General features: G+C 45.2%; 1 protein-coding gene across 11 annotated transcripts in view; it reads left to right on the top strand.

Moving 5' to 3' along the window:
• PTPRT (protein tyrosine phosphatase receptor type T) overlaps nt 1-25,920 on the top strand; it is a 549,351-nt gene that overhangs the window by 203,701 nt on the left and 319,730 nt on the right. For all 11 annotated transcript variants that reach the window (XM_075349848.1, XM_075349844.1, XM_075349843.1 and 8 more), the window contains exons 2-3: nt 25,263-25,388; nt 25,493-25,758. In XM_075349848.1, the coding sequence (XP_075205963.1) occupies nt 25,263-25,388; nt 25,493-25,758 (392 nt within the window). The remainder of the gene's footprint in view (nt 1-25,262; nt 25,389-25,492; nt 25,759-25,920) is intronic.

Raw genomic sequence — 25,920 nt, 5'->3', positions numbered from 1 at the left:
TCTGTTCATTGCTTCTACAGTACAAGGGGAATATCTAGTGTCCAGTATGAAAAGCACAAGATTTTTCATTTTTTTATGCAGATTGTTACATGGAAAAAAAAACCCATTGCTAAAAATATTTTCAAAAGACATTTAGCACAAAAATCTGATTTAAACAAAAAAATCACTTAGATATGCCCTACAGAGTGAGTGACAAACCACATCGGAGGTCATTATATGAATTGTTATATTAACGGGGGCCAAAATGGTGATGGGGTTGTCCGAGTAGTGGTCAACCCCTTTAAGGATTGATAGTTTGTTCAGTTTGTATTAGCATATGAAAGGAATAGGATGTTTTGTACTTCATCTAATGTTCCATTTTATGTTAGGTGGATTCAACGATGCCATTTATGTCTAGTTTTTCCATCCTCTATTACAAATTATCAAATACTCCTGAAAAGATGTAAAAGTTAAGACAGTATTCTTCACAAGATAGTTTAGTCTTAATAATGACTAGTAGGCTAATCAATGTAATCTACCACACGCTGACCAGCACCACCAAACTTGCATCTAGAAAGGCTTTAAATTATTACTTTTTTTAAAATGTATTAAATCTACATCTACCAATTAGGTCCTACACAGCGTGCATCAGGTCATACGGTAGATCATCTTGGTATCACAGTTTGATTTGAAGATAACTTAAAGGGGTATTCCCATCTCCAAGATCTTATCCCAAAATGTAGTAGGTGTAAGAATAATAATAATATTAGCAAATATTTCCAATTAGAAATGTAGTATAGTTCTTCTGATTCACTGTTGCTACCTCATGTTGAGGGCATTGCAGGACCTTAGGTATCCATGGTTACGACCACTAGCAACTAACTGGCTGTGACTAAATGCGTAGTCGTAACTATGGATACTTAAGGTCCTGCAATGCCCTGAACATGAGGTAAGAGACAGTGAATCAGAAGAACTATACTATATTTCTAATTGGAGGTAGTTGCTAATATTATTATTACGGTATTACACCAACTACATATTGGGATAGGATCTTGGAAATGGGAATACTCTTTTTAAAGGAAGAGTTGAATGAAAACTTATACACATAGGCCCCGATTTATCAAAGCTCTTACAACAGAATCCTGAGAATGTGCAAAAATGTTGTGACTTTTAGTATTTTCACATCAATTCTCCCACCTTCAAGAAAGTGGAAGGGGTGTGGTGACCTCTTAGCTTCAATGTCATGACCCTCTCGGGTGTTCCTTACACCAGAAAGTCAGAGACTGTAGTAAGATTTGTGGCGAGACACACGGAGGTACACTCCACTTGTCAGACATTTGTGATTCATTAAGAGGAAAACATCTCGTAATGAATTCGAAGTGTCTGACTCTAAGATGCTCATCATCAAGAGCGCTATGAAAAATGCCGGCCGAGATGAATGTTGGCGAATTTCTGTACTTAGAGCACATCTGAAGGTGTAGTACGTAACACAGGGATTATTTCTATGCTGCTGTTTGAATCTCTATGTCAAGCGCAACCAATAGGTCCACCATGAATAAGTATAACTCAGAATGTTTTGCTCTGTGGGCTTCTCTAACAACTGAAATTTAGGTCATTGAGGTAGGAAATTCCAAAGCAAAGCTGTAAGTCAGGCTATATAGCTATACTATGTTTAGTTTTTTGTTTCATACTTTATTTCCTTTTTATTGAAAAAAATACATTAGGTCAAACCTAGTTATCAAACAATATAATAATACAAAGTACAATTCAACATCAAAGTATAATTTAATAGTAGAACAATTAATACCCTCAGCACATATTCAGCTCATACAAACCTTAACCCTCTTCTACTATAGTGGAGTGCCCCACTTCAAACATTTCAAGTGTGAAAAAAGGGAGAAAAGGGGTCAGGCCCATTTTTACATAAGTATGTTCTCATATTGCCTCTTTTGCATTGTCTATTTGCTCATTTATAGCTAGAGTTTCAATAGTTTATCAGCTGTTTTTTATTGTATTCTTTATACATATTTATTTGTACTTGGCCTTTGAATTTGTGAGTTAGGGATGGTTATTCCTTCACTAGCCCTTTATAGCAGTGTTTAGTTGGAATGTTTGTATAACTCAGTACTGTTGTTTCATCTTATAGTTTGCAAGGAGGACTCATATTTTTTTACCCTCACTCCCTATTATTGGGGAGGGTAGATACCAGACACTTTCATTTATTTGTATTAAAGGTAATCTGTCAGGTAAAACAATGTCATTAACCTGCAGATTTGGGCTTTTGACGCTGTGCAGTCGCTGCACTGATAGCCCCACTGCCGGGAGGAAATTAACTTTATTCCTCCTGGAAGCTTCAGACTTTCAGTCATAGGGGTGGGCTTCAGGGCCGCCACCAGGGGGGGACAAACAGCCCCTTCACGCTTCATTTATTGGCTTGTGTGTTAGGTGTGAAGGCGGAGCAGGGATGGAGGCAGAGCTGGGGTGGAGTCTCAAGGGGGTCCCAAAATTATGCCAGTCAGGGGCCCTGAAATTCCTAGTGGCAGCCCTGTGGGCTTGCAGAGCTTCAGTCACCGCTAAGTGCATAGTAAGCGACGGCTATAACCACATCCCCAGCATTGACTGACAGCCAGCTCATCATTGCATCAGTACAGTGCCATCTGTCAGTCAGTGTATGGCGCGCGATTATAGCTGCTGCTCTCTATGCACTGAGCAGTGACAGAAACTTCTCCGACCGTGCCTCTGACTGAAAGCCTGAGACCACCGGGAAGTATAAAGTTCATTTTCTCCTGGCAGTGGGGCTCTCAGTGCAGCAGCTGCACAGAGTTGAAACACTATTAACCTGCAGATTAACCCCATATCTGCAGGTTAATAGCATTTTTTTTGCATGTCAGATTTTCTTTAATGGTGTGTTATACAGTATCTGAATTTTAGTATTTTTAATTTTTTCTATTTTTCTTTGCATTTGAATGTTTGTTAAATAAATATGATAAGTATTGTATGAATTTGGGTGTGTACATAGCTTTTCTTCATGTTTCTTCAGTTTTTAATGTCTATATTGCTACATATATACTGACTGTCAACATAAATAAAGAAAATGCCATAAAATTGGAATATGGGGTCAGACTCTATTTCCATTGTCATTACAGCTTACTTGCAGTGAGATAAACAGAAGCTGCACTGGTAATAGGTACAGATCAGAATATTATCCAGCCGTCAAGCCCTGAGTGTTGTATTTTTTACTTGCAATGTTCAAGGATGCATAGAAATCACTGTCACATCTTTGGAAGAGCATAAGTCATTTTTTATCTTTACCAGTATTTAATTGTCTTCCCCTGCTAACACAAGCTGTTATGCTGCAAACAAACTCTGCAATTCACCTCCACATAGAGTTTAAGGACTCGAGGAAACAAGAAGATTTTAGAAAAAAGGAAATATGCCAATTACTGAACAGACATAAAACATATGCTCTGTGTCTCTGTAAATAAATATGGACCGAATATTATATTTATATTTTCCATTATTATTTATTTTCACATTGAATCATTCCTACAAAGTGACCCTCAAATATATTCACACAAATTATATTTTGGCCATAAACTCAAAAGACATGCTTGATGGAAGGAATTTATCCCATAATAACCAAGCACATCCCATTATGGACAGGTTGTTCCATCAAATGCCATATCATCTGAAATGGCCTCCATGCTCACTATCTGCTAAATTCACTACCAGCTGCTCCCAAAGACCCGATGAAGATGAAGAAAAGATGATAACAACCAAAATGTTGGAGCCAGTGACGGCAGAGGGAGTTTGAGCTCATTTGTCCAGCAAGCAATTTAGATCTTGGCAAAATCAGATTGTCCTGAGGCTGGTGTTTGTGTCTTTAACATTTGGCTGAAAAACAGCTGCCATATGGCCACTGTTGGTTGGTGTTGAGCTGATATTGAGCTTTTCGATTTCACCAGTTTAGCTAACATGTATGTACACAAATTAGTGTTTGATTACATTCCCAATATTGGCACTAAATATATAGCTACCCAATAAACATTATATAAACAATATATAGAATATTTACAGATTACTTCTTTAGAAGTTGTTGAGAAAGTCAACTTGTATGGTAGTGACATTGGTTCAAACTGTCAGGCATAATTAAGATAAGCTTTTAGGGGCCCTTTGCACACTACGAAATCGCAGGTGCGATGGCGGTGGGATCAAATCGAAAGTGACGCAGTTCCGGCGTCGCTCTCGACATCGTAGTGTGTAAATCATTTTAACTACGATTACCGAGCGCAAAAGCGTCGGTATCGTATAATCGGTGTAGTGTCGGTCATTTTCATTATTTTGGCTGCTGCGAAGGTACGATGTTGTTCCTCGTTCCTGCGGCAACACACATCGCTGTGTATAAAGTCGCAGGAGCGAGGAACATCTCCTACCTGTGTCCCGTCTGCAATGCGGAAGGAAAGAGGTGGGAGGGATGTTTACGTCCCGCTCATCTCCGCCCCTCTGCTTCTATTGGCCGCCTGCCGTGTGACGTCGCTGTAACGCCACACGACCCGCCCCCTTAGGAAGGAGGCGGGTCGCCGGCCAGAGCGACGTCGCAGGGCAGGTGAGTGCATGTGAAGCTGCCGTAGTGATAATGTTCGCTACGGCAGCTATCACCATGATATCGCAGCTGCGACGGGGGCGGGGACTATCGCTCTCAGCATCGCAGCATCGGCTTGCGATGTCGTAGTGTGCAAAGGGCCCCTTAGCCTCAAGTTGGGTCCCCTTTTAACACCTGAAAATCATATTTAGCATTATATTTTTTCCAGTCCAGTATTGATGAAAGTCCACAATCACTCTGTACGACTAAAGACCTGTGAATCCTCACATCATATGCAGAGGTCATTGTCAGGATTCTCCTGTGCCAACTAGCTGTGTGCAGTCTCACTTGTGTTGAGTGATGCCAAGCATGTCTAGTTGGAATGTGGTGCAGAAGTATGCATATCACTTACTTGCCTTCACATGACCTCATTGTCTCTCCTTTCGCATAGGAAAATCCTGACAGTGTACACAGCACACAATGTGAGGATTCACAGGCTTGCGGAAACTCTACATGACTGCAAACTTTCGTGAAAAGCCTGGACAACCTTTTTAAGAGTAGTGTCACTAGTTACTGTTACCAGTCCTGGACCATGTGAAAGAATAGCTTGATTTTGAAGTGCTAGATATACAGTCAGGCTATCTGTATAAAGAGGTGAAAAGGGTTGGGGGGCACCAGAAAATATACAATTAGTGGATGCAAGGTCGCAACTAGAGAGTTGGTTTCCCATGCTCCTTAATAGGGTTGTATATTACTGATACAACCCCTCCTTCATTGCTATAATTCCCTGTAAGATATAAAAACAGCCTATACTCACATCCAGTGCTGGTGCTTTTCATGCGAGATTAGTGCCTGGTCCACTGGGGCTTGTGTGATGGTATTAAGCCCTGCAGCTAATCAGAGGATCTTCACTTTCACATTCTTTAGACTTAAAGGGGTATTCCCATCTCCAAGATCCTATCCAAATATGTAGTAGGTGTAATAATAATAATAATAATAATAATAATATTAGCACATACCTTCAGTTATAAATATAGTATAGTTCTGCTGATTCACTGCCTCTTACCTCATGTTCAGGCCATGCAGGATCTTAGGTATCTATGATTATGACTACAGTAGAGATGAGCCACAGACCTAGTGTTCGAGTTAGGTTCGGTTCGTCGAACTTGGAATGTGTTCGTCGAACGTTCGTCAAACGTTCATTGAACACTTTCAAACACCTTCGAACACCATTGAAAACAATGGCAGGCAAACACAAACACATACAAACATGCACACACACATATTATGCTCAATTTACCTTCCGTTCCATCGCTGGCCTCCTGGGACTTGCAGTTTGCCGGTACAACATGTGTATCGGGTAACCATCGTGACCGATGCCGGAACTTCTGCTGACAGAGCGCTGACGTCAAAGACAGGAGCCGCTTGCCTCTGATTGGCCAGGGCGCTGCCTTTGAGTAGCGTCTGACAGAGGAAGTTCCTCCCTCGTCGCGATGGTTACTCGATACACGTAGTTTACCGCTGCAGGATGTGTATCGGGTAACCATCGCGACAAGGGAGGAACTGTTGGCGAACAGTTCGATTCGAACACCACTCATCTCTAGTTATGACCACTAGCAATGACTATATTCGTGGTCATAACTATGGATACCTAAGGTCCTGCAATGCTCTTGTGGCACCCTGGACAAGCCAGAACGTCACAGGAACTACACCAACACACCCCACACCCCGGTCAGGCACACCAAAGCCAAAACCATAAAATCCTTGTTGCCTTCCTCCAGGGGCTGATGTTCACACCAGGGGGTGGGCCAGGCGGTTGGTCCCGCCCACCTAGGAGTTCACAGTCCTGGAGGCGGGAAAAGAGAAAGAGTTTTAGTTGGAGTTTGAAGTAGAAGGAAGGAAAGTAGCAGTAGAGCAGACTGAAGTTGGTCCGGGTGTGTGGCCCGGACGGAACAGCAAGGTTGGCAGACGGTTGTGACCGTCTGCAGGAGAGGCCTATTGGAGCTAGCTGTAAGGACCGTGGACGGGTGGTGGCCCGGCGGTACCGGACCGGTGCGCAAAGAGAAGCCAGCACCAACCGTCAGGGCTTACAGACCCCGACAAGGCTAGGAGTCGCTGCTGAAGTTGTCAAATCCGTTAACGAAGGGAACCTCCGGGGTTTCCCAGCAGCCAAGTCCCGATAGAAGACAACAGTCCAACTGTTAGAGGGAAACACAGCCACCGCCAAGGCTACAGTTCCCAGGGCCAGAGCCTGCGGGCAAAAGGGGCTCCTTCAGCACATATCCAAGCTGGGGAGCGGGTTACCGGTGGGAACCCATTGGAACCATACACACTACACAAGTGCAGGGAAAGGCAGTCACCATCAACCTGCCGGGAGGAGAAACACCGCAGCCATCTGTGGGACCCGTCCATCCAGCATTTGTTTTACCGGAGACTGTGTATTCGTTACTGGCTGAGTGAGTACCACCGTGCCGTGCAGCACTGCACTGCCCCCACGACCTTGCACCTCGTCAGGCCCCGTAACCCGCCTGCCATCCATCCCTACCTACCCCATCACCGGGCCCCGGGACAACCAAACCCCCCTACCCACGGAGGGGAGAAAACAACATCCAAGCTGCTCCCTGTCACCGCTCCCGGGATTCCCGTCCAGAGCAGCGGTGGTGTCACCAATCTCACCACAACCGTGGGTGGCGTCACGGACAATCAATCCCCAAAAACCAAATCCCTTTTCACTCACGGGCGAGGAACGCCGCTCGAGTCCCCGGGATCCGTCCCACCGCTCGAGCCACCACCGAGCAGCAGCAGAGCAGCCGGACCCGAGCAGTGGGTGAGCGCAGCGTCCCCTCCTCCGCCCGCGACAACTTGGCATCACGAACAGGATCTTACCACTCTGCCGTCTGGTAGAGGTGCGCCTTGTGACCGCTGGAGGTGTCCGGCCGAAAATTTGCAGAAGCTGCCATTTTGGGCGCGAAAAGTTCCCGCTCGAGCATCTCCTCGAGCAGTGGAGGCGCGAAGGCCTAAATGCCGCCCCTGTAGAGGAGGGGCCAAAAAGAGACTAAGGGGGACGCGGATGGAGAGATGGCAGCGTCCTCGAATTGGAGCGCGGGAGTGCCCACTACCGGAGCGTCTCAGCTCTGGGGGAACCGAGGAGGAGTAGCCTTTGAAGACTGCGGCCTGGGTGAACTCCCCGCCGGGACCGCTGCGTGGCTGGAGCGGGAGCTGGGCCGGTTCTGCTTGAAGGTGAGGGCTCAGAGCCTGCAGCAGCTGCTGGACTGGAAGGCGGAGATGCACAGGATGGTTGCCGTAGTGGGGGCCCGTGAGCAAGGGGCCGCTGCGGCCATGCCGCATCGCGACCAGTCCACCCAAACCCCAGAACCAGCCCTGATTGCATGGGAGCCAGGGGCCGGCACTGCAGCCGGAGGTCCAGAGAGAATGTCGCTGATGGAGGAGGGAGTTCCGACCACGCCACCCCCGCCACCATTCTTAACGGCCATCAGTGGTTCTGGACTGAACTGCCTGTGGAAGGAGAACCCAATGTACCGACCAGTCCCCAAGTGGGCCGACCCCCTGCGGTGGTAGCCGCTCCAAAGTCAGCGGAGCCCCGTTGCAAGTTGTCCCCGTTGGGAGGGACCACCAAGGTACCGTTTTGAAGGTTTTAGTGAATGATAAGAAAGAATGATTAACCGAAAATATCACCTGATTTGCAACTTGATTGAACCGGTCGTTGCCGGCAACTGGTCCCCGTTGGGACCCCTTACAACCGATGCGTAGGAACTACTACGGACAAGCCCGAGAAATGGCAGGGCAACCACGAACTTGTGGTTTGTAAATAAATATGTTTTATGGCTTTACCGTTACCGCCTCCGGAGAGGCTGATTTGGAGGATGGGCCTGGAGGAAAGGGATGGCCCAAGCCCGCCACTACCGCAACCGTTGGCGATCCTCCGGGGGTTTCAGGGGTTCCCCATGGATGTGGGTCCCCTGAAAAGGACAGAACCCGCTCGGGTAACTTGTACTGGACTGGGGTCAAGGGGTGCTGCCCATTTGCTTAGGGGCAGCATCAGGGCCAGGTTGCTTGGGTGGGGGAGAGCGGAAGCCGTTACCGTTAGCAAAGTTTAAGAAAAATGCCTCCCGATGTGGGAAGAGTTAATATGCTTGTATGATGTTTTACCATTTTATCTCTTTTCAGTTGTGAAAATAAAACCGGTGATGGTTCGGGCAGCCCGCGGACGGGCACACCAAAGCCAAAACATAAAATCCTTGTTGCCTTCCTCCAGGGGGTGGGCCAGGCGGTTGGTCCCGCCCACCGAGGAGTTCACAGTCCTGGAGGCGGGAAAAGAGAGTTTTAGTTGGAGTTTGAAGTGGAAGGAAGGAAAGTGGCAGTAGAGCAGACTGAAGTTTGTCCGGGTGTGTGGCCCGGACGGAACAGCAAGGTTGGCAGACGGTGGTGACCGTCTGCAGGAGAGGCCTATTGGAGCTAGCCGTAAGGACCGTGGACGGGCGGTGGCCCGGCGGTACCGGACCGGTACGCAAAGAGAAGCCAGCACCAACCGGCAGGGCTTACGGACCCCGACAAGGCTAGGAGTTGCCGCTGAAATTGTCAAATCCATTAGCGAAGGGAACCTCCAGGGTTTCCCAGCAGCCAAGTCCTGATAGAAGACAACAGTCCAACCGTTAGAGGGAAACACAGCTACCACCAAGGCTACAGTTCTCAGGGCCAGAGCCTGCGGGCAAAAGGGGCTCCTTCAGCACATATCCAAGCTGGGGAGCGGGTTACCGGTGGGAACCCATTGGAACCATACACACTACACAAGTGCAGGGAAAGGCAGTCACCATCAACCTGCCGGGAGGAGAAACACCGCAGCCGTCTGTGGGACCCGTCCATCCAGCAGTTTGTTTTACCGGAGACTGTGTATTCGTTACTGGCTGATTGAGTACCACCGTGCCGTGCGGCACTGCGCTGCCCCCGCGACCCTGCACCTCATCAGGCCCCGTAACCCGCCTGCCATCCATCCCTATCTACCCCATCACCGGGCCCCGGGACAACCAAACCCCCTACCCATGGAGGGGAGAAAACAACATCTAAGCTGCTCCCTGTCACCGCTCCCGGGATCCCCGTCCAGAGCAGCGGTGGTGTCACCAATCTCACCAACCTCACCACAACCGTGGGTGGCGTCACGGGCAATCAATCCCTAAACCAAACTACCCCCCTTTCACTCACGGGCGAGGAACGCCGCTCGAGTCCCCGGGATCCAGGCCACCGCTCGAGCCACCACCGAGCAGCAGCAGCAGAGCAGCCGGACCTGAGCAGTGGGTGAGCGCAGCGTCCCCTTCTCCGCCCGCGACACTCTGAACATGAAAGAAGCAATACAGTGAATCAGAAGAACTATACTACATTTCTAATTGGAAGTATTGCGAATTTTATTATTATTATTATTATTATTATTATTATTATTATTATTATTATTACACCTACTACATATCTGGATAGGATCTTGGAGATGGGATACACCTTTAACTGTCATGGATGGAGGAATTCAGAGAGGAGCAGGAACTCTCACTACTGCTGGGTGTTATTTTTGTCCAAAGAAAGATAGAGGAAAGTGGCTGCTGATTAAGTACAAGGCTCACGTAGCATAATAACGTCACGCAAGACCCAGGAGACCAGGCGTTGACATCACAGGAACAATGCTGACGTCGGAAGTGAGTTTAGGCTTTTTTATTTTATATGGGGTAATAAAGAAGTTGGCACTTGGTTGTCCGGATAGTGGACAACCCATTTAACACTGTCATCCTCAAAGTAAAGTGATAAATCACAATTTTGCCTGCTGGAAAAATGGTTGCCTCCTCTCCAAAAATGAGAAAACATCAATATAAATGAAGGTGAAACAAACATAATAAGCAAATGTTGGATTCTCGTCTAACTTCTGAAATACATGGCCAAATTTACATTATGTATGGGAATCCTCTTACTGTTCCTCATACATAAAGCTACATTTTGATGCACTAAACTAAGCTTGCACATGAATTTTACCTGACAGTAGCTGGAGGTTTTACCTAGTTCCACATAAATGCAAATCACTTTTTGCTTAGACGCGTTAGCACACCTGACAGCTCTTAATAAACATATACCACTTAGTCATTCACGATAGTCTCATCACCGCTATCTATGACAGATGGAGAAGCAATTTCTAAAGCTTTAGTATTTTTGGACACATCTTGGAGATCTACATAACTGAGCTCAGAATGAAAGTCATCCCAGCAGGGTGTGAAGGATGCAGAGTCTGATCTATGTTGCTCCATGCTGTGCATCATGATTTCACAAATAATTTATTTAATAAGATTACCTGCTGATGCCGTGTCTTACATCTGAGGCTCTGTCTCAGAATCATTAACTTTACTTAGTGAAATGTAAGTGCTGATCATTTGGGAATATTATGTCTCATCATTAATGTCTATTCTACAGGTCATTCATTACATTTCTGCATTAAATGCCAATTTTGTATGTTGTATGTCTCTGTCTCCAGAGGCAAGGACATTGTGTGACAAGTTATCTAAGAGGATTTTATAGAGGGCATTCAACTCATGCTGCCTAGCAGTATATGAGCTTTGCATAAATTTATTGTCACCACATGTTCACGTGGATTTTAAATGGACCACTTTTCGAATTCTTGGTCACGTGAACAATTTGGGATTACTGGAGAGCACTTTAATTGGTAATGTTGTAAGCCATTGGATAATCTAAAATAGTGGATTCAGATAACCTGCACATGGTTTCCTCTCTCCAATGGTCCCATATTGTTCCCATGACCTTAGATTCGAGAATTGTTCTAATTTAAAGTCCATGTTAACATGAGGAGACAATAAATTTATAACCCCAAAAACAATGCTAAGGGATTGGAGGATTGGATACAATGTCCTCCGGTAAGAGTTGTGGTAGACTTAACTAATCACCGGAAAAGGGACTTTATTTTATTCTTTGCTAAGGAACCCTGTCACCTTTGATCACTATCTTGCTATGACTTTGAAGAACGCAGCATATCTGTCTATTGGATGGTCTAAAATGTACTGTCTATGAATTGGCCTTTGTAATTTCATATTTTACCACCAGAGGCTCCTTCACCTTTTAACGAATTACAAGGGTTCCAACTGTTAAGCCTGCTTTACACGGGACGACCGATTGTGCGATTTCACAATCGATCGTACCCGCCCCCGTCGTTTGTGCATCACGGGCAAATCGCTGCCCGTGTCGCACAAAGTCGTGAACCCCCCGTCACACGTACTTATCTGCTGAGCGACCTCGCTGTGGGTGGCGAACATCCACTTGCTGAGTGGGGAGGGACATTCGGCGTCACAGCGACGTCACACAGCCGCCGGCCAATAGAATCGGAGGGGCGGAGATGACCGGGATGTAAACATCCCGCCCACCTCCTTCCCTCTGCATAGCCGGCGGGAGCCGTGGGACACAGGTAAGCAGAGTTCATCGCTCCCGTGGTGTCACACGGAACGACGTGTGCTGCCACGGCAACGATGAACAACCGGCACAAGTAAAAATAAACGATATTATGAAACTGAGCGACGAGTACACGGCTCACGATTTGTGAGCGATACTGAGTCGCTCAGATGTTTCACACGAGACGACGTCGTGTATGATGCCGGATGTGCGTCACGAAATCCGTGACCCCGACGATGCATTGCACGATCCGTCGTCTCATGTAAAGCACCCTTTAGAACTACTTTGATCAACTGATTGTCAGTGCATCCTCAACTGGAAAGAAAGTTGCCCACAAAGGACATTAGATTCAAGTCTTAAAGTGGTTTTCTTTTTAAAGTGCTTTTTTATTTTAAAGTGACTTAATTGACCCACAAACTATTCGAACTTCAAGAAATATAAATTGAAGTCCATTTGTAGTGGATCAATCCGCTCATATCTAGTGATTACTAAAGATGATATCCAATAATCCAAATATGAAATGGCACAAGATTTGGTAGGGCTAATGTGACGCCCCTGGACTAGTCCAGGGTGTCACAGGGAACTGCACTATTCTCTATCCTTGGTGCAGGGCCCACCCTCCTTGGTTCCGGGGTCCGCAACAGTGATTCTGTACTAACAGCACAAATCCTAGTCACCCAAACACTACACTTGTCAGGCACACCAGGGGCGTGGTTCCAGCTGGGAAAGGAACCGCCCACCTATGAGTCAGACAGGCTGGTGGGAGGAGTCAGTTAGACAGTTGGTAGTAACTGAAAAAGAGAGAGGACCTGGGGATTAAGAGCTCCCTTAAGAGCTCTGAGCATTAAGAGCAGTGCTGGCAGTTAGATCTTTGACAGGTACCACCACCAGGAATCTTGAATAGTGATCTACTATGGTGAGTGCATAGGTGTACCCATTCCTGCTTGGTGTGAGCTTGACGTGGTCTAAGGCAACGAGTTCTAGAGGCTGGGTAGTTACTATTGGTTGCAATGGCGCTCGCTGACTGGTGCTATCTTTTCTCCTTAATGTACATGGACCACAGTTCCTGCACCAAGCTTCTATGGTATCTCTCATCCCAGTCCAATAAAAGCGACTTCTCAGCAACATTTCCAACTTCTTCCAACCAAAGTGCCCAGCTCTATCATGATAGGCCTCCAACACCACTGGTGCATATGCTGTGGGTATTACTATCTGGCATATTCTCTCATGCGTTTTTGGATTAATGAGACTTCTGCACAACTTGCCTCCATGGAAACACAGACGACTTCTTTCTTTCCACAATTTCTTAGCTTCTTCTGGAGCATCTGGTTCAAGGTGTGAATCAGCCTCGGATATCAATGCCTTTATCAATCTGATTGCAGGGTCATTATCTTGGGCTTCTTGCCAACCATGGTGGGGCAATGGGTTGAAGGTCGCCTCTTGCTGATCACTATAATATCGGGGTTTCACTCTATCAGTAGGGCGATGGAAAGCAGGTATCTCAATCTCCTCCAGGTCATCTTCATGCCTCCCATCATCACACAACTGGGGCATCCTGGACAACGCATCAGCGTTAGCGTTCTTGCGACCAGCCCTGTACTTTATAGAGAAATCGTAATTTGCCAGTCGTGCTACCCACCGCTGCTCCAAAGCTCCAAGCTTCGCCGTGTCCAGGTGTGTCAACGGGTTATTGTCTGTATATACGGTGAATTTTGCAGAAGCCAGGTAATGCTTAAACTTCTCTGTCACTGCCCAAACAAGTGCTAAGAACTCCAGCTTGAAAGAACTATAGTTCTCAGGATTTCTTTCTGTTGGACGGAGTTTCCTGCTGGCGTATGCAATCACCTTTTGCTTGCCATCCTGTACCTGGGATAGAACAGCTCCCAGCCCCACGTTGCTGGCATCAGTGTACAGCACAAATGGGAGGTTATAGTCAGGATATGCCAGAATCTCATCTCCTGTCAAAGCTGACTTCATCCACTTGAAGGACTTCTCCTGCTCCTCACCCCATGTGAATGGAGAGCCAGAAGTCTTGCCGTGCTTTCTTTGTCCGACTAGGAGATCTTGTAAGGGGGAAGCCATCTTGGTATAGCCTTTCACGAACCTCCGGTAGTACCCCATCAATCCCAGGAATTGGCGCACCTCTTTGATGTTCTGAGGCCTGGGCCAGTTCTGGATAGCTGTGATTTTCTCAGGGTCCGGAGCCACACCTTCGGCACTTACCACATGCCCCAGGTATTGGACTTTGGGCTTCAGCAGGTGACATTTGGAGGGTTTTAGTTTCATCCCGTACCTGGAAAGGGCTTCAAATACTTCTGCCAGATGTCCCAGATGCTCCTCATAGGTCTTGGAATATACAATTACATCGTCCAGGTACAGCAGGACAGTCTCGAAGTTGCAATGGCCTAAACAGCTCTCCATGAGTCGTTGAAACGTACCAGGTGCATTGCACAGCCCGAATGGCATGCTGTTAAATTCACATAATCCCATCGGGGTGGCAAAGGCGGTCTTCTCGCGATCCTCCTCAGCAACGGACACTTGCCAATAACCACTAGTGAGGTCAAGGGTAGAGAAGTAATTTGCAGATCTTAATGCAGTCAAGGACTCTTCAATTCTGGGCAGTGGATAGGCATCCTTATGTGTGATGTTGTTAATTCTCCTATAGTCCACGCACATCCTCATAGTGCCGTCTTTCTTCTTCACTAGGACTAGCGGGGCTGCCCAGGGGCTGCAACTATCACGGATGACCCCAGCCTCCTTCATACTTCTCAGCATGTCTTTGGCACACTGGTAGTGAGCAGGTGGTATGGGCCTATACCTTTCCTTTATAGGTGGATGAATGCCTGTGGGTATATGATGCTGAACCCCTTTCACCCTCCCAAAGTCTAATGGGTGTTTACTAAACACTTGCTCATACTCCTGAACCACCCTGTAGACCCCTTGTTTTTGATGTAGTGGAGTGGAGTCAGTACCTACATGTAACTCTTGACACCACTGTTCTTGCTGAATCTGGGAACTGTCTGTGGCTGATTGATCTGGTGTGGCTGAGGACTTTAATGTCTGGATGAAATTCTCACTCACAGTGTACAATTTGGCTATGGTAGCATACCTGGGCAGTCTAACCTCTTCCTCCCCGCAATTCAACACTCGCACGGGCACTCTCCCCTTACGGACATCGACTACCCCTCTGGCTGTCAGTACTGTAGACCAGTGCTCTGAAGGTAGGGCCTCTACCACTGCCTGGTAATTCTGTCCACGGGAGCCTACAGCTGCCCTGCACCATATCATCATCTCACTCCGTGGGGGCACTACCACAGGAGCTGCATCCGTTACCCGTACACCGCCAATTTCCCCACCAGACAAATTTACCTGTTGCCTCTGCTGGAGGTCTCGAATCTCTCTTTGCAGGACCCTCTGGGTGCACTGTAGCTCGGGGACGAGCTACGTTTAACCAAGGGGGAATGTGACGCCCCTGGACTAGTCCAGGGTGTCACAGGGAACTGCACTATTCTCTATCCTTGGTGCAGGGCCCACCCTCCTTGGTTCCGGGGTCCGCAACAGTGATTCTGTACTAACAGCACAAATCCTAGTCACCCAAACACTACACTTGTCAGGCACACCAGGGGCGTGGTTCCAGCTGGGAAAGGAACCGCCCACCTATGAGTCAGACAGGCTGGTGGGAGGAGTCAGTTAGACAGTTGGTAGTAACTGAAAAAGAGAGAGGACCTGGGGATTAAGAGCTCCCTGAGGAGAGCCTGGCTGGGTCGCAGACAGTGGCCTGTACTTGACGGCTCAGAGATTAGCGGCGTCAGCACAGCGGAGGGATAGGACTTCCCACACAGAGCAGTCACAGAAAATCCCATGTGCCAGCTGCTAAGAGCAGGTCCCAATTAAAAAGAGGGACGGGACCCGAAGGTTTCAAGCCAACGGGGCCAGGGACACACACAGTATACAGTGTATGGAGGAAGGCTCCAGTCCACCACAGAATCACTGAAAGGGACCACCGCACGTGCAGTCACCGAGTGCAGCAGTACCAAGAGACTTTGTTTACCTCAGAGTCTGTGTCCACTGAATGCGTCATCACACCTGAGTGAGTACCCTGGCTCCCCAGCGCCCTGCCGGCCCTATATCAATATAGGCTGTTCCTACCTATTCCCTACCCTGAGTCCCGGGGCCCCTACCTGCGGAGGGAATCACCACCAGGCTGCCCCAACACCATCAGCCCCGGCACTCCCATACAGCAGCGGCGGTATTCCTTATTACCGCACACCGCAGGTGGCGTCACAAATATTCTCCCCCGTAAAAAACCTTTTTGTTTTTCATCAAAGTGTCTGCCGAGCAGTCCGACTGCTGCTAGGGCGTCACACTTACTTACAACAAAAAAGCCACAGTAGAGTTAAGGTGCATCTGTGCTGAAGGATTAACATTAGTGAGTGCTCCTAGGAAACCTTGTTCATGATAATCTTTCAGTGTAACCATGCTGCCAGTCACACAATGAACAAGAAAAGTGCTTGCTCATCGGATTAAATAGTTGTATGTGTTTAAGAAAAGACTATTGTTTTTGGCAGTGCATCATCCTATATAAACAGAACAGGACAATCGCAGCCTATGTGTACTGAACAATTAATTACAAATCCTTCAAGGTGCATCATTTACTGTGGTTTATCTGTTTAAACAAGTTATTAAATAACTGGTGACTGGGAACTATTTACTGATTGGTGGTTGCATAGTGCCGCTGGTTGATTGATTTAAATGCACTGTGGAGCTAAGCTGGGTTGTGCTGAAGTTAGCTGTACCTGTGAGAACACGAACATCCAAGATATGTTAAAAGAAAGTGTGCTGAAGGATACTCAATGTTACTGAAATGTACAAAAGGTTGTGTACCCACTACCTTGTGAATATAGTTGTCAAAAAATGATTGTTAAGTAAAGCTATGTTGTTTTTAAAGAACCATTAATATCCATTTCTGAATAAGTCATCATCCGATCCTGGCCAGCCAAAACTATCGGCCTCATGTAGCCTATAAAGGCGTACCTTCCCTATGAAATCCAAACACACAGCTAGGACCACATCTTTCATGTAGCATGTTGGGGCGTCCAAGAGCAACACCTCACCCACGACTACTGCCAAACTGTCATGGTCATCTCTCTATTTTTGGAAACTAGTGACAAATTCAGGGTTGGGATCCCTAATTTCCATCTGGGATACTAAATTTAAACATGGTTTTATTTCTTTCAGTACATCAAGAGTTAATGTCAGTTTTTTGTCCAGCAGTTCCTAGCTGAGTGTTTCAGCTGCAACTGGTTTGTAGCCACACCCCTTCAGGTTTAAATAGAGGTGTCTGCCCAGCAATCCCTACTGAAGATACAAACTCATTTGTTCTCTGGCTGCCTTGGAGGAAGGTTCTGCTGTGGAGGTTTTCTGTTCGCAGGCTTTATTCTTTTGTTGATATTCCCCCTGTTTTTCTTACCTTACCTTGCGTTTTGTTAGTGCAGAGGTGGGGTCTAGTGAACCTCCCCTAGCCTTCACTAAACAAGGCATCTATAGGGCCTTCTCAGTGTCTCAGGTTCCTGCTCGGCGATAGTTGTGGAGACTGTATAGGGACTGTCTAGGAGAGTAGAGACAGCTGCAAGTGAGGATAGGAGGTGTCCCACTTACCCCATTCACTAGTTCCAGGGTCCCCTGCAGTTATTGTGTCTCCGTTGTCCCCTTGTTTGTTGTGTTTTTGTTGTGCGTCAGAAGCACATATGTCTGAACGCCCCCGCCATGCTTGTCACACTCGACAAGCATGACACCCATGCCAAGTTACAATCGTAATGAGTTATCCCACACTTTTAAGTGAACTAGATCATTTGGCTCTGCTTACCAAAAACAAACAGTTATTTTGGATCCCAAACAGATCCTTATTAAATATGTGTTCACACATAGGTAAAACATTCTTAAGGTAAAATCTCCTCCATCCCGAAATGATCAAAACTTCACCCACCTGTTGGTTGCTAATGTCGAAGATTTTTTCAGGGTTTACAACTGAGCTGCAGATGGGGTGAGAGGGGTTTCAATCTCATCATTAGCACAGTGCGTAATTTGTTTTGGCAGTGAGAGCCATTCGAAAACGGCAAGTGCATCATACTGGGGTGCTGTCTCCCAACATTCGTGTCTCTTTATACCAGTTCATTCGCAACTGACCATTAATATATTGCAGGCTCCCAACTTACTCCTCGGCAACCCATGTAATCTACAAAGTAATTGCTCAGAGACAGCTGACTGCTAAGTCCTGCTCTCACCTTTTCCTCCACTTACTGATGATCCGTTCAAAGCTTGGGTAGGAAAATAGTTCTCCTAGTTCGAACAGATCCTGAGCTAATATCAGACTGCCGCGACTCAACAACCCAAACCAAAGTCCCACGTAATAAACACACCACACACGTGTAATTTTAATTGTAAGTTTACTGGAGAGGTAAATAGCAATACCACTGTAATCTTTTGTGGATGGGTTAGGTCACAGCTCTCGTCATCAGGCAACCAGCCTGGAAAACCATTACCAATGAAGCGGTGTGCTCCAACCGGTCTCCCGATCTTTGTGTTAGCCTAAAAAACTGCTATGACTTGTGAGGAACAATAACAAACAAAGAAGAGAAGGGAAGGAAGGTGGGAGATGAGTTCTGGGTCTCACAAAGGAGAAGAGGCCAGAACTGGAAAAGCAGGGGAATTTAAGGAGCCTGATGTAAGAGGATAAAAACACATCATAGAGGGAGAGGAAAAAGGGGAAATTACGTGGCATTAACCATTTAGTAACTTAACAGGACACAGTACTCAGGAAGCACGCAGGAGACAAACCCAGAGTGCCCCGCATAACAGAAGGCAATTAGTGATATGCTGCATTTCAGGAATACGTGTAAATGAAATTTAATAACCCTGTGCTTGGAGAACCCCTTTAAGGTTTCATATGGACATTTAAAGCCTGGAGCTTTCATTTTACCATATTGGTCTTTCAGCTAAATGTCACTGTCCTTACTGATGGTCTCTCTATGACCATCTTACTGATCTGAACACATTTATAGGGAGACATACAGCTTAATTGAATGCTCAGATCGAGTTAAAAATTAGAGTAAAATGGCCATTTTTGGTATTTTATACTGAGTTTTACTACATGTAGAAAGTCAATATTCAATAAGGATAAAGCCCTGTTCCTAATGGGCCTGGAGCAGACAATACCATCTTAAGAATGTGCACATCGTGTTCAGTACCAAGATTCATCTAGCAACATCTCATGTTGCGTGTGTGAAACTCCATTTCATACCCTCAGGTAAATTGTCTGACAAACCTCTAGGGATGGTGAGAACCACAGAAATTTGATGAGCCTGCATTTCATTTGGATGAAAGATGGTGTACCGGAGCGAACTTCTATAAAGACGTGCTTAAAGTCTCACATAAGATATCAACTTGTGAGGTGAACGATTTCTCAATATGCCCCAGAAACTATGATAAATCTTTCATAGCCCCTGAATGGCTGCAGAAACTCTAGTTTTAATTTGAGTCAAGAAGCAACAATGTTCCATTGTTATAGATACGGTAGATATTGCTTTCTGGTGTTTTCTACTGAACTGTACTAGTTTCAATGAAAATAATGGGAAATGACATGGGAAACATTTATCTTACTGTCTCAATGCCTCGACCTTGCTTAATACACAACACATAATTAGATCTGTCAAAGGCTTTTATTGGTGGTGCAGTACGAAGTGGTGATGAAACTACGGCGCTCAGTACTTGGTTTAACGCTACTAGAAATGATGAAATCCATGTAGCTCTTGAAAAGAAGGCTCATCTCTCTCTAGACAGCCAAAACAGCTATCTCTTGACACCCATATACTCATGCACTCTCAGCTTGGTTGTACGTACATGTATTCTGAATATGGAGAGGTGAATAAGTCAGGCATGCCAATGGAAAATTTCCATTGACATAAGTTATTACCAAACAATTAGGAATATATAGCTGTTTTTTCCAGAAGCAGCACTACACCAGTCCTTGGGTTCTTTCTGTTATTGCAGTTTTGCTATTTGAAGTTGCTTTCCAATAAGGCCTCATTCACACATCTGATTTTCATGTATTAGTGCTATCTGTGGTTTTCAAGGGCAGCACTTGTACCTGTGCTTGTCTATGGGGTTATTCACATGTCCATAGTTTTTCGCGGACCTCACGGTCAATGGAAAATTACGGAGACATGTTCGATTTTGATGAGAGGCAATGCAATTTAATAGGTCAGTGAAAAAATCAGACCACACATGGATTACATCTCTCCGATTATCATAATGGAGAAGATAATTCTTTTTTTTTTTAATTTCTCCACGTATGAGAAAATGATCTGATCAGAATATTTGGTCCAGTATAATAATAATAATAATCTTTATTTCTATAGCGCCAACATATTCCGCAGCGCTTTACAATTCAGGAGGCTCATATACATATCATATACATAAACATATACAAACAAGTAACAATTATAGAAGATACAATATTTAAAGGGAAAAAAGGCAACCCTGCTCGTGAGAGCTTACAATCTACAATGAGATGGGGGGAGGGGCATGGTACAAGTGCTTATTTACAATAACAATCCAGCCATCTCAAGGAAATGGGGGATAGATAATGGCTTCCTGGACCAATAGGCCAGAGCCTTGAGATGCATTTGGGTGCCATGGAGTTTGACGTGCGGTTATGTTCTGAGAAGTTGTAGAGGGATTAGGTGAAATTAGTTTGGCTAGGGAGTGTGATAGGCCGCCCTAACAAAATGCATTTTTAGGGAGCGTCTGAAGCTGAGTAAGTTGTGATTTGTCCTAACTTCTTGGGGTAGAGCGTTCCAGAGGTTTGGTGCAGCTTAGAAGAAGTGTTGGATTCGGGAGTGGGAGGTTCGAATTAGTGTGGATGTTAGTCGAAAGTCATTTGCAGAGCGTAGAGAACGGGTGGGATGATAGACAGAGAGGAGGGTGGAGATGTATGGGGGTGCCGCACTGTGGAGAGCTTTGTGGGTGAGAACAAGCAGTTTGAATTAGATCCTGTGATATATGGGCAGCCAGTGCAATGACTGGCACAGAGCAGAGGCAACCGAGTAGCGGTTAGCCAGATAGGTGACCCTGGCTGCTGCATTAAGGATGGACTGTTGAGGAGAGAGTCTAGTTAGGGGTAGACCAATTAATAGAGAGTTACAGTAGTCAAGGCGAGAGTGGATCAGGGCCACGGTGAGGGTTTTTGTCGTTTCTATTGTGAGAAAGGGGTGGATTCTAGAGATGTTTTTGAGGTGCAAGCGACAGGAGCGGACAAGAGATTGTATGTGGGAGGTGAAGGAGAGATCGGTGTCAAGTATAACACCCAGACAGCGGGCCTGCGGCCTAGGACTTATCGTTGTGCCACACACAGAGAGGGAGATGTCATGGTTTAGGAAGGTTGGGAGATGGAGGGAAAAGCAGAAGTTCAGTTTTGGAAAGGTTAAGGGGCACTTTGCACACTGCGACATCGCAGGTGCGATGTCGGTGGGGTCAAATTGAAAATGACGCACTTCCGGCATCGCATGCGACATCGCAGTGTGTAAAGCCTAGATGATACGATTAACGAGCGCAAAAGCGTCGTAATCGTATCATCGGTGCAGCGTCGGCGTAATCCATGATTACGCTGACGCGACGGTCCGATGTTGTTCCTCGCTCCTGCGGCTGCACACATCGCTGTGTGTGAAGTCGCAGGAGCGAGGAACGTCTCCTACCGGCCTCACTGCGGCTTCCGTAGGATATGCGGAAGGAAGGAGGTGGGCGGGATGTTTACATCCTGCTCATCTCCGCCCCTCCGCTCTGATTGGCCGCCTGCCGTGTGACGTCGCAGTGACGCCGCACGACCCGCCCCCTTAACAAGGAGGCGGGTCGCCGGCCACAGGGACGTCGCACGGCAGGTGAGTGTGTGTGTGAAGCTGGCGTAGCGATAACTTTCGCTACGCCAGCTATCACCACATATCGCTGCTGCGACGGGGGCGGGCACTATCGCACTCGGCATCGCAGCATCGGGCTGCGATGTCGCAGTGTGCAAAGCCCGCCTTAGTTTCAGATAGAGAGCAGACATTATGTTGCAAACTGCAGTCATGCAGTCACTTGTGCTCTGTAGTACAGCGGGGGTGAGCTCAGGGGATGAGGTGTATAGCTGTGTGTCATCAGTATAAAGATGGTACTGGAAGCCAAATCTGCTGATGGTCATTCCAATATTCCAATATCCAATTCCAGTATTCTCGTACATGGAGAAATCAGACATATGAATGAATCCTAACATTAGGGGCTTATTCAGATGTCATTTTTTCACGTACAAGTCCTTCCATTTTTTTTCTCGGATATCACTCCTACCTATGTCAGTCTATAGGGATGTTCACTTGGCAGGGATGTTTAGCGGGACTGAGTAGTCAATTCAAAATTCTAAAGACATGTCCAAAATTTAAACCATTTTCGGGTCACACTTGACAATGAAAGTCTAGGTAATGCAATCCATGTGCTGTCCATTATTCATTGACTGATAGGTCAAAAAGGAGAAAAAATGATGAAACTGGACAAACTGATGAAAATCTAATGAAATTCAGTCCGTTTCTGAAAAAAAATAACTTCTGAATGAAACCTAAGAATAATTATAACTATTGACAGACAGAAAACAGCCAATCTGGTCCATATATACCTTGGCCCCCAATTCATCATTGAGTAGGGGTTTAAGTCACTTTTCTTTTTTGTCTTGTGGTATTTATTGAACGGGATTTTTTTTGTGCTAAATGCTTCAAAATAACTTTCATGGGTTATAAATTTTGATTAAAATCAAAATGGTCTTTGTCTTTGCACTTAACCTTTTTTATGTGACTTTTTCAGTTCAAAAAGTCACATGTTTTTTTAAAAAATGATGCAAATATTGGGTAAAATGTATTGCTGTATATGATATAATTCCAGAAAGTTGGCACTTGAGTAAATTTACTCAAAAATTTTGCAACTTTTCAAACTCAAAAATGATGAGTCAAGAAAAATATCTAGAAAACCAAATACCCACCCATGATACCAAAGATAAAATAAAAAAAACCCATAAGAAATCATAAAAAGTGACTTTAAGAAAGGCGCAAATTATAAGAAGAATTAGAGGTAAATGATAAACAGCTGAAGCACATGAAAACTAAACAGAAAAAGGTTAAAGTACAATAACAAATTGGGCCGTTATGGTCGATTCTTGCTCTTTGCCTAAACATTGCATTACTCCGAACATATTCTCAAATTGTGTGTTTTTATGTCTTGCTCTGGAATTATGAGATTTCTCCTATCCTCCTCCGCCTTTTCTGTGTAATATATCCCTTCTATTTATTGCTATTTATGCCATATATTTTCTTCGTACTTCTGTGCAGTTTATGGACTCTTCGCCTTTTCTCCAGGTCACATTCTTTCTCTGCTGAGCTTGCAGAAATGTCCTCCCAGCTTAATTTTTCTACTTTATCTCTATTTAACTAGACTTTTTAGCTGTAATCTTTCACACTAAATATTGTTCTCCTCATTCTCATTACATATATCTTAGAAATTGCTACTGCCAGAGCTCCATTACCTTGTATGTACAGACAGGGTCAGGGGCTTTTCCATCATTATGTAGATTAGATGCAATTTGATTGTGTTATTATAGGATATAGCTGGTATATAAAGGATTAAAGCGGTTATCATATGGTATGAGACTTCAATATCATATTGCTGGAATAAGGCAACCATATACAATTAGTGAGGTTCTAACAGCTGTAATGCCTTTCTCTAAAATGAGATGACCCCAACATTTCTAAAGGCTTTTCATATTCTGTTTTTTTCTGGAGGTCACATGATCAATTATAGTCAATGGCCAACTAACAGACTGAGAAAAATACCAAGAGCTATCAAGATCCTAAGCATTGGCCGGAGCGCTAGTAATAGAACATGCAGAGGTAGCAATACAACCCAAGTCTTGGTGCCTCAGAAGGTTCAAAGAAGAAACTAGTATTATAAATGGTACATGGTTGATGGAGTGGGAGTCAGATTGTTACTTTTGCAATGGAGCCCAATTTCAATTTACTCCTTTGGGCAGATTTCTTTTCCCATGTTAATTCAACCTTTTTCTAAACTAGAGTTAAGGGTGTAGTCATATAACGCCTTTAATTCAGATATAAATTCTTTTGTGCGGGAGAGGGAACTTGGTCAACATGTCTACGGGGCCTCCTCACTTTCTCCTGTTAGATAATGCCAAAGAAGAGAACATCTCGCATGTCTACATTCAGAACCGATGATCTTTTTGCTCTTGGATCACTTTGAAATGGGAGCGCTCCTCTGTATAGAGAAGTCAGGGGAGACAGCTACAGCCAGCGATCGGCCAAATCATCGTTTGATTGAAAGCTATTTATTGTGTATGGAGCCCATTAAGGCTCCCAAATGCATTAGACTAATGTTGGCCAAACCAGCCAATATTGATAGAAAAATGTGACTTTTTGCACTAATTAGTTGGTAAACAGTACAAGAGTAAAGACCATTTTTGACCTTGCACAAAATTCTTGAAACACGTAAGCCACTTTGGAGAATTTGGTACTAAAATTTGGTACTAAATATGGCAACAAATGCCACAAGACAAAATAGAAAAGTGACCACAATTGATTATTTTTTTTAGCCAGTTAAAAGTCTTTCTTTGAGATAAGCCAATGCTGCCCTGTTTCTTCAGTCTGTGTAGAGAACAAATCATAAGATCAAAAGGTTTACCTAAAGAGGTTGTCCGCTACGAGGACAACCTCTTCTCATTCCCAATGTTTGGTCCCATTAGAATAAAAAAGCTTATACTCAGCTCCCGGGCTCAGGTTGTGACTTAAGGCGAGCCCAACACAAAATCACCGCCAACTTCTCTCCCCCCACTTTCGGATGTATGATTAATCAACAGGAAGTGAGAGCTGATGCTGGCCACTCACTTCCTGTTGATTACTCATAAATTCAAAATGGGGGAAACTAACAGTGATTGAGCGTGGGTCTTGCATGATTTCACAACCTCAGGTGAGCCTCGGGAACATGAGCGTTGGCACTGCTGTGAGTGAATATAAGCTTTTTTATTTTAATGGGGCCAAACATTGGGAATGAGAAAGGGTTGTCCTAGTAGTGGAAAACCCTTTTAAAAGCACCCTAAATATGTTCTTTCCATAATTGATGAAATTACTTTTTTCTTTGCTTACCTTAACCTATGACTCTGTTCTAGGTGGGTGCACGTTTGAAGAACATTACAACAGTTGTGGTTACAGTGTGGCTCTTGGTACTAATGGATTTACATGGGAGCAGGTCAACACATGGGAGAAGCCTCCACTGGACAGCAGTGTCCCAACAGGTAACATTACCAAGCAAATCTAACTTTTTTTTTGCCATCTGTTTACTAATTTCCATAGCATGCCCTCATTTCGTCTTTCTATACAATATATTCTTTTTTCTTAGGATCGTTCATGCTGGTTAACAGCACAGGGTTTGCCACTGGACAGAAGGCTCACCTTCTCCTACCTGTACTTAAAGAAAATGACACTCACTGCATTGACTTCCATTACCATATGTCTGGCCGCACTAGCCCTGGTTCTTTGAACGTTTATGTAAAAGTGAATGGTGGACCACAGGGAAACCCAGTATGGAATGTATCTAGTATGGTGACAGAAGGCTGGGTACGAGCAGAACTGGCAATTAGTACGTTCTGGCCCAACTCTTACCAGGTACGTAATATACATAATACCTTGTGAGCATTTACATAGTCCAATGAGATGAGGCAGGGATAATCAATTAATATGACCTATTTGGAGTTTTTATTCACACATATTAGAATTGCTGCAGATTTTAAATCTAAATTGTCAGAAGGAAAATTATTGGTAAAATGC

Source organism: Anomaloglossus baeobatrachus, chromosome 5 (genome assembly GCF_048569485.1).
Source record: "Anomaloglossus baeobatrachus isolate aAnoBae1 chromosome 5, aAnoBae1.hap1, whole genome shotgun sequence".
Classification (NCBI taxonomy): Eukaryota; Metazoa; Chordata; class Amphibia; order Anura; family Aromobatidae; genus Anomaloglossus; species Anomaloglossus baeobatrachus.
This window is presented reverse-complemented; position numbering and strand designations above follow the sequence as displayed.